The 9,320-nt window shown below is 61.2% G+C and overlaps 1 protein-coding gene across 1 annotated transcript; it reads right to left on the bottom strand.

The window, feature by feature from the left end:
- Positions 1-616: 616 nt before the first annotated feature.
- UAP1 (UDP-N-acetylglucosamine pyrophosphorylase 1) lies at positions 617-8,698 on the bottom strand. The gene is made up of 10 exons (XM_049808131.1): positions 8,398-8,698; positions 8,095-8,299; positions 7,136-7,311; positions 6,684-6,856; positions 5,264-5,457; positions 4,700-4,843; positions 4,082-4,270; positions 3,575-3,622; positions 1,442-1,508; positions 617-1,177 (listed from the first exon to the last, which is right to left on the bottom strand). The coding sequence occupies exons 1-10, from the start codon at positions 8,696-8,698 to the stop codon at positions 1,085-1,087; spliced, it is 1,590 nt and encodes a 529-aa protein (XP_049664088.1). The 3' UTR covers positions 617-1,084.
- Positions 8,699-9,320: the final 622 nt, after the last annotated feature.

Genomic DNA, 9,320 nt, shown 5'->3' with positions numbered 1-9,320 from the left:
ACCTTGCACTCAGGGGACCTGATGACTTCCCCTGGGGGGAGCAGTTTGGACCCCATTCCCAGCCCTGCAAGGGAAAAATGCCTCCCCAGGCAGCTGTGGGGCAGTGGGCAGCTGTGTCCACCCCCAGCAGGGGCTGTGGTGGCACTTGGAAGCAGGAGAGGAGCTGGCCAAGTGCCATCTCCCCTCCCAAACAGGAGGGGAAGCAGCAGAGCCGCTCCGCCCGAGGGCATCAGGACACCATACTCCAGGGTGGTGGGTTCTGGCAGGAGTGAAAGAGCCCACCCCAGAAAAGGGACGGCTGCTGGAGGGCACTGTTCACCCTGAGCACTCCAGCAGTGCAGCACACCTGCCTGTTCCTACCTGCTCAAGGCTTGCCACTGTTTGCAGAAATTCAAGAGGAAAGCGCAGCCCTCCGCTTCCTCCAGAAATGCCCCAAATGAGCGTCGCAGGCCAGAGGATCTGTCTGCGCGCGCCCCCCCCCCCTGCCCCCCCCCAAGAGCAACCCCTGCTGCGCTGGGCAGAGCAGGGCACTTGGTGTGATGCAGTTGGACCTCTGCTCTATGAGCAGAGCATCTGTGGAAAGCCACCGTCATTAAAACACCACCAGATGACAGACAGGAGGGACGCAGAGTTTAATCGGATGCTTCCAGTTGTGCAACGTAAAGGATGACCAAAAGGGAGGACATGGGCAATGACAAGGACCTTATTAAAAAAAATAGTCATGTAGATTTGAGAAAAATAAAAATTCAAGATCAACCCCAGCCCCGTACCATAAAAATCCTCTGCATGTACAGTGACTATTACTATATACATGTTTAAAAATAAATGCCCACAGCCTGGAGTGCAAAGAGCAGCGCCATAGCTGTGCTTCGTGGCAGGGGAATCCATAAAGTGTTTGGTTTTTAAATTAAAATATAAATAGAAGCGTACAACATGCCAAGAACTGAGTGGGTTACATCCTCCTCTGCACAGGGCCAGAGCGAGCAGGATCAGCCCCTACCAGTTACAGCTATAAACCTTCATGTGTCCAAATTCCCAGCCCGCCAGGTGGGATAGGCAGCCCAGCTTGGGCACCGTGCCACTGCTACATCCCGTTCTTCACCAGCTCATGGATCCCATCCTCGTCAATAATCAAAGGTGTGCGAAACTCTCTGTCCTTCACGTAATTTTCCAGACCCTAAGGGAGGACAAAGCAGCTCATTAGGAACATGCCACGCATCATCTGCTCTGTTGACCTGCTGAGCTGCTCACAGATGGCTCTGGTCCCCTCCTGTGCTAGTGGCTTGAGGGACACTGCCTCGAAAAGCTCTGCTGTGAATTCAAGTCACGCTGTTGTGGCTTACCCCCTCACCGGCCAGGGCTCACACACATGCCCCGCCAGCCTCCCCACCCACCTAGTCAATCTGCAAGGGCACCCGAGCTCTGGAGAGCCAGTACTCACTTCTCCTCCGTAGGAGATGAGGGGAGAAATTTCACACTGGATTGGAAGGTCGTTTGCATCCTTCAAGCTACAGAAAAAAAAAAAAAAAAAAAGTCAGGAGGGTTAGCTACATCCTGCCAGGGGATGCAGATGGGACCCAGAGATCTTGCAGATGCCAGCGTGGGGGGTCAGCGGCTGTCCGGGGCACCGGTGGCTGCCGGCCCACGCAGACCCTGCCACCGCAGAGCTGCCCGGGGTTAGTCAAGCCTTGCGTGCTCTCCACGGAGGTGCGAGCTAAAGTTTAGATACCAGCAGCTACTGAAAGGGAAGAGAGTTTCAGATGCAGCTTTAACGAGGATCTACGTGCCTTTCTACATGTGTAACTATGCCCCCGGCCTGGATCACAGCCTCGCTATATTTGATGCTGCATGCAAGCTAGTCACTCCTTCCTCCTCCTGCATCCTTGGGGTGATGAGAGATGCGCTCACAACACCTTTCTGTCTGGCTGGTCACAACAGGTTGTTGTTTTTTTTTTAAACATGTTCCTTGTTTAAAGTGCAACCAGAGGACACAGAGTAAGCTTGTCTGCTCGCTCAGAAATACTCCCTGCAGCACTGCCTGCTCCTCCTGCCTTTGCCTCTTAGATCAACTACCTCAGGTTCTCTGTTCTGGACACACACCTGAGCTGCCGAGGCCAGCTCAGCCGCAGCCTGGCCCTGAGAACAGTGGCAGCAGCACTGCTGGGCAGGGGTCCGCATGGGGTCCCTGACCCCGCTTCTGCTGCCACCAGCCTTTGTCAGACCCCCCGGATCCTCCCTGGATCCAGCCGGCGTGTAAGCCTGGCCAGGGAGGGTGCAGCCGTGCAGAGCCAACGAGGAACCACGGCAGCACCCCAGGGTGCCCCTCCACACCCGCTCACTGCCACAGCCAGACAGACATGGCAGGACGTCATCTGTGACAACGTTCCCCTTGCTCAGGTTGAAACTTGTCCCTGCTGCCATGCATTCGCTCAGCCCCCTCCTGTCCCAGCTGTGAGCAAATAAAACTTACCCATCCTAACCTAGCCCTTGCACCTGTGTTTGCCTTAGAGTCAGATTCATTTCAAGATAATAGTTTTAAAAAAAAAAGAAAAAGAATTGCCATTAACTGGCAATGAAGGATACACGTAGGATAAAGCGCATCCTTACCCTTTAGCCTACATTATAACTACTGTGGTGGCCTAGTTATAAGCCTGAAAGCACTTGGAGTCTTGAATTAAAAACAGAGACCATAGGCGCATCCCACCGGAAAGTACTAGAAGATATAACTTCTCCTGAAGGGGAGGAAATGTAACAAGCTTGCTTAGTCTTCAAGTCATTCACACACACCAGCTCTAAGTCCCAGCTGTACAGATGTGCCCAGTGCCTACAGAAGAACACGCTACTATTACAGAAGTTGCTTTAACATTTCTGTCAACTTCCCTGTCTACTTCTGTAAACTTTTAAGCACTGAGCCAGTGGCTTTCCCTGGTGTCACAGTCTGCATCTTCAAAACTCAAGAGCTGAAGTCACACAAAGCACAGCTGGCCGCCTACGCTGAGATTTGCACATGCTACATCAAAGCCTGCTTGACGTTTACTTAATGTTTTTAATCCCATTTCAATCCGCCTGGACGACTGGCAGACACTAGGAGACAGCAGCCGTCTCCAGCTACGGGACCAGCCGGGATCAGTCCAGGCTGTGCTACTCTGTGGCGTGACAAAGAGGGGAGTGTCATCAAAGGGACACACCAGTGTGTTTCCCAACAGCATCCCGCCTGCGGGGTGATCTGTGGGGGCTACGTGCAGTCAGCGGCAGGCTGCCTCTGCCCTGCACCCGTACCAATGGCACAAGCCCCTTCCAGTTATCCCTGCCTCTGCGGAAAGGAGCCCAGGAGGGAGCAGACGCTGCCTACTGCCCGCCACCCTGAGAAGCAGCATCTGTGGGGTCCTCTAGTGAGACATGCCCCACTCCCAGCATGCAGCCCCGAGCCCCCCAGCCCCCGTTAGTCACTACAGGTGCCTGCTCACCAGCACGCACCCATTGCACCGACCGCAGCCTGGCACACTGCTTTGCCTACAGCCCGTTAGTACCTAAGCACAGCCCCGCCACCATGCACGCTGCACGGTATAGTTACTTGTCATTGACATCTGCTGGGGTGGCATCTGACCTTCCGTTTGTGACACTACGTGGGAATAAACAAGGGTTAGCAAGGGTGGGGAAAAAAACAGAGCAGAACAAGTCTGGGGTTTGCTGTTCTCCAAATGGGTGGCAGGAGGTCTCTCGGTTGAGGGAAGCTGCAACCCCAGCCTGGCTGCTGCATGGATGTGCTGATGTGCTTGGGCTTTAGAGCCACCTCCTCCCTGCACGGGCAGCCTTGGCTGTGCAATGGAGACTGGCAGGATTTGGTTCACAGGTGCTGAATCAAGAAGGAAAGTTCCTGCTGACCGAGCGAGTGACCCTCCTGCAGCCACTACCCTGCCCACACCCAGCTCTGCCCTACGGACCACCCAGGAGAAGGGGCCCACAGCCGGTCACTCCAGCAACACTTTCAGGAGCGCTGAAATGGAGAAAGGCTGGGGACTGCCCGGTGCTTTATACCCAGCCCAAAAAGGACACAGGAGAGCCGGGAGCAGCAACTCACCGAGGGATGGCGGGGATGCGCGTGCCATTTTCGTCCACAAAGTGCCCTCCTGCATTGAGAACCCAGCAGTGGTGCAGGGACATCAAGGCATGTCGGGCTGTGGTGGGGTTGTCCTTGCCGTTCTGGCTGTCTGCATTCTTCAGGGGAGAAAACTCGTCCTCACGCAGCACCTCGTACACCACAAATTTCCTGGAGGCAAACAGGGTGCAGGAGGGTCAGGTTTGGGAAACATAGCTGCTCCCTGTTGCTTTGGCTTCTCTCCTGCCAGGGCGGCTGAGCTGGGGCTACAGCCCCCCCGCAGCCCACACCCATGGGCTGTACTCACAGCCACAAAGGAGGGAGGGGAGGACCTCGGCTGTAGGGTCAGCAGATGCTCCTCTGGCCCAGAAGCAGGGCTCAGCCGAGCAAGAGGCACGCAGTGCCTGTCCCTCCTGCTGCTCACATCCCTGCTCATCTCAGGGCACAATCACCCACTGCTGCTGAACAGTGCAGGAGCTGGTACCCTGTCCTGACCCTGGGGCATCACCAGTGGGCACAGCCCTGGCAACCACCAGAGGCTCTCAGAGCTACCCGAGGGAGAGCCAGCAGCATAGTTCCCACAGAGAGAAAAAGGCATACTTGGAAAACTGGAAGATGTCAAAGACGAACTTTTCCATCTTGATCCCGTTAGGCTTCTCGGGTTGGATCAGCTGCCCTGTAGCAATGTCCACATGTGGGATCTTCTTCTCAGCTACGTGGTGCTGCAGCTGTGGTTCATAAGTGCTGCCACATGCCAAGAGCAAGCTGTCACTCGCCTGAGCAAGGCATGTCTCCAGCCCCCCAGCTCAGACACTGCTGCGGCAGGACAGCCGCCCGGCCCTAACCCCCAGCCGCCCTGAAGCATGGGCTGCTCGTTCCCACAACAGCCAGGAGGGGACGGCCCTGCACATCCGCGCTCTGGCATCAGCAGCCAGCGATGGCCGGAGGAAACCTTATCTCCAGAAAGGGACCGTGCAGAGAGGCAGGGGTCAGGCCACGCGTGCAGGGGCCAGGGACCAGACCCCGCAGGCCTCATCCCAGCACGCCTGCAAACAGCTGGAGCTCAACCAGCAGAAAGCAACGCACAGGCAGTCGGGCAGCCGGCTCCGCTCGGTGCCGGCGCTCCTCCTCCAGCACACCGGCAGCACCCCAGCAGGCCCTTACTTGACTACATCTTTCAGAAAGGCGGTGGTGAAGTAGTGATTGGCGATGTTGCCCGCATTGAAGAGCAGCCGCCCGTCCGGGCCCCGTTTCTGGGCAGTGGCCAGGGAGATCTCGCTGTACTCTACCACCTGGTAGACACCATCCACTCGGCACACCACGCCGACCGGCTCCGTGGGGTTAGTCTTCTCCACCACCTGCCCAAGGGAAGCGCTGTCAGGGAAAGACCCCCAATGCTCTGCGCTTCAAATATACTCCCTTGTATCTAGCAGCCCTCACGTAGGCATCTTCCTGTGCAGGACTGCAGGGATAGTGCAGGGACAGGGATGCTGGAGCCCTCCCCTGCCAGGAGCTTCTAGTGACGGTGACTGGAAGAGAGCAAGATGGCAGGGCTGGGTGACAGGCACACCCAGAGGGCAAGGGCAGGATCTGGCACCAACCCCGTGTGTGGCTGGCAGAGGGCACAAATATTTTTAGCACCCAGCCCACACATGAACAGCCAGCTTGCCACACACAAGCAGGAGGCTGCTGGCTCAGCAGAGCCACCCCCCTACACCTGACCTCCCTCCTCTTCCTCGCACCCCACACACCTCCCTCTGGGCATGGGACCCCGCAGCAAATCCCCACCCATCACTGCCACCACAGCAGGGCAGTGTGCATACACGCAGGGCAGTGTGCACGTACACAGGGCTTTCTCCTTTCTGCATGCTAGGGTTTACTTCCTCCTTCTCTTGCTCCGGCCAGAAGGAGAAACTGCTTTCTCTTTCCCAGCTGACTCTCTGAAAGCTTCAAGGCCAGCAAGCCCTCTCACCTGTTTGCCAGAGCCAAGTCCAAGGCAAACACAATCACACAGCCCCTTTGGCTGCTAATCCAACCTTTAAGTAAACCTTTTGGCGTGCAACATCCTACCCGTGAGACATGGGGCTGGGCTCAGCGTCAGCAGTCAGCTGCACCCACCATGTCCTGGTTTGGTACCCAGGATGTCATGGCTGGGGACAGCTGGCAGCCTGCAGCAGGGATCCTGGCTGCCTGTGCTCCCTGCAGCTGCCTGGACAACAGCCGCCCTGCATCTGGGTGGGGACCGGGCAGCCCCACAGGACTCCCCGGCAGCTCTCGGCCCCAGCAACTAGGGGACCCGAGAGCCCTGGGGCTGTCAGTGCCATGCCCCCATGCAAGGCAGGAAGAGAGCAGCACCAGGCAGGGGTCAGTGACACCCCACATTCTCCTGGATGCCAGACCCGAGGGACAGGTGGGACTCTGGCAGCACGTGCGACTTCGCCAGCAAGTTCCCGGTGCTTCGCTATCCCTCCTGGCTGCGGCAAGTCAGCGAAGGAAGGGCAAGGAGTCAGGGAAGCAGGGAAGGAACAGGACAGACCCCACCCTGCTGCAGGGAAGCAGTGCCTGCCTGGCCCTGAAACCATACCTTGGCCCCGCAGTCTGCTCCCTTCTCCAAGCAGAAGCCGATGAACCTTGGGTCGGCCACCTTCACCAGGATGTTGTCCACGCAGTAGACGTGGACACTCTGCACGCCCCTCCGCTCCATGTCGTCCACGATGCCGTGCACCCCTAAGGCCCGGTACAGGCCCCCATTGCCATCTGTGGAGGGAACAAACCATTGGGGCCGCAGCAACACTTGGCCGCCCTGTCAGCCGCCCACACTCATCCTCCTTCCCCACAGAGCGAGGGTGGAGGGTCGCCAGCCTGGCCATACCCCTCCCTCGTCCTCCCTGCCAAGACAGACACCTCCCAGCCTGCGTCACCCGTGGGCCACGTCACGCTGTGAGACCGCCCTGCACAGGCTCCAGCTCCAAAAGCTCATCCTCAGCACCGTGTCTTGCCCCCAGGCAGCCCTCCCGCCAGCTCCTGGCCACCAACCTGGGGCCATAGCAATCTTGCCCTTCTCCTCCAGCAGGATTTTCCCATCAAAGCCCAGGGCGGGCAGCATGCCCTGCTGGAAGAAGATGACATTTTCCTTCTTCAAACCAAAATAGTGATGCTTCAGGAAGAACTCCTTGGTGGACTCCATAGTCCGGCCACTTGTCATGATGTACCTGTCGCAGCGCAGAAGAGACCCGATGAGCAGGGAGGAAAGGCAGGGTCTCACACCCCTTGTCTCAAACGTGGGGAACCGCTTCAGCCTGTAACACCCAGGACAGGCTTCTAGTGCCCCACAAACATTTGGAAGGATCTGACTCTCTGCGGTCCCACCTCTTTGGCAAGCCAACGAAGAGCTTCACCCCTCCTTGCGACACACATCTCCAAAACCCGACTGCACCGCGTGCAGCAGGGGGGTACACCCAGCTGCCGCAGCCAGCTCCTGCCATGACACCAACCTCCTGCTCACCGCAGCCCCGGCCTCCCAGACCACTGCCTTGCGTGGCTGCCGTCCCACGCAGCGGGCTGGCCACAGGTGACGTGACACACGTTCCCAAGGACCGCGGGGTTGAGCTTGACAACGTGGGACCTGCCGGTGCCACCCTCTGGGCCTGGACCCACTGACTCCAACAGACTACGTACGCCCACAGCAACAGCGCTGGCGTCAAGAGGGTCTACGCCAAGCCGTGGGCCCTGGGGCCGCCAAGGGGGTCCGCACCAACCCACGGCTCCTCGGCCTGCCGTCGCCAACGGGGCCCGCGCCGACGCTCGAGACCTTGACCCACCAAGGCCGCGCAACGGGGCTTTGACCCGGCTGACGGAACGACGCCAACCCACGGGCCCTCAGCCGGCAGTTGGGGCGATGCCGACGGCACCCCACGAGCCTTGTCCCGCCGAGGTTACCCCCGGGGGACGGATGGACGGACGGACACGCTGACCCACCGAGGCCCGAGGCTCACCAGGGGATGTGGCAGGGGGTGCCGTGCTGCTCCTCCGCCAGCTGCTGCAGCCGCCGCAGGCGCTCGGCCTGGAGGTGGAAGAGGGTCTTGCGGGAGGGCAGCCCCACGTCGCACATGCCCTTAGGGTAGGGGACGCCGAGGCGGGTGCCCTGCCCGCCGGCCAGCAGCAGCGCGGCCACACGGCTCCCCGCGATCTCCGCCAGCCCTGCGCCCGGGGAGAGCACACAGGCGTGGGGCCCGCCGCGCCGGCACCGCACCGGGCCGGGCCGGATCGGGCCCCACCGCCATCCCCCCCGCACCTACCGCGGCTCTCCCAGCGCGGCAGCAGCCCGCGGTCGCGGGAGGCGCTGCCCAGCACGTCCCGCGGCACCGGCTCCATCCGCGCGTCCAGACCCGCCGCTGTCCCGCCGCCGTCCCCGCGGGCGCGGCGGAAGAAGCGGTTGATCTCGGCCACGTCCATGTCGCGAAGCTCCGCCGCCAGCGCCCGGCGGGCCGCGCCGCCCAGCTCGGGCCAGAAGCGCAGCACGTGGCCCTGCCCGCCCGCCGCCAGCCGCTGCCCCAGCGCCGCCGGCGCCGGTTCCCCCTCCGCCGCCGCCTCCTCCATCCCGCCCGCCGCCGCCGCCGCCACCGCGCCCCCCGCTACCCCCGCCTGCCTCTTTATAGCCCCCCGCCGCCGCGGGGCCGCCAATGGCAGGCGGCGGCGGCACGTCCCGCGCCCTCACTGGCTGCGAGGAGCGGCGTCATCTCGGCGGCTGCGCCCCGCGCCACGTGGTGCCCGCCGCCCGCCCAATGGGCGCTGAAGGGGCGCGTGGCAGCCCGCCCACACCCCCCACCCTCCCTCTCTCCTCCGCCCTCCCCACCCGCGGCGCCGCCAATGGGAGAGGCCGCTGCGGCGGCGGAGGGGCGCGCGCGCCGGCGACTGCCATGGCAACGCCCGCCACGTCAGCGCGCGGCCCCGTCAGCGGGAGAGGCGGGAACCGGTCCCCGTCCCTCGGCGGCGGCGGCGGGGCGGCCTCCGCCCCGCTCCCGGTCCCGGTCCCCGTCCCCTCCGGGCAGGGCGGGGAGCCGGTTCTCCCGTAAGAGCCTCACCCCTTCCAGCTGTTCCTCCCCGCGCCCGGCCCACGCGTGAACCGGGCAGGGGAAGCGTGGGCCCTGCAGGGAGCCGCCGGGCAGGGGCGAGGGGCAGCGGTCCCCCTCCTGCAGCAAGAGGGGAGAGGCGTGCAGGG

The sequence above is a fragment of the Accipiter gentilis genome, chromosome 8 (assembly GCF_929443795.1).
Source record: "Accipiter gentilis chromosome 8, bAccGen1.1, whole genome shotgun sequence".
Taxonomy (NCBI): domain Eukaryota; kingdom Metazoa; phylum Chordata; class Aves; order Accipitriformes; family Accipitridae; genus Astur; species Astur gentilis.
The sequence above is the reverse complement of the archived record's forward strand: the minus strand, read 5'-3'. Positions and strand labels throughout refer to the sequence as shown.

Bases quoted from the DNA above. Each gene is read 5' to 3' on its own strand.
- UAP1 (XM_049808131.1), bottom strand. From the start codon at position 8,698: ATGGAGGAGGCGGCGGCGGAGGGGGAACCGGCGCCGGCGGCGCTGGGG. The intron at 3,623-4,081 runs GTGAGTTGCTGC...ATTCCCACGTAG, and splicing joins CGCATCCCCGCCATCCCTCG to TGTCACAAACGGAAGGTCAG. The intron at 1,509-3,574 runs GTAACTATACCG...TTTTTTCTGTAG, and splicing joins CCAGCAGATGTCAATGACAA to CTTGAAGGATGCAAACGACC.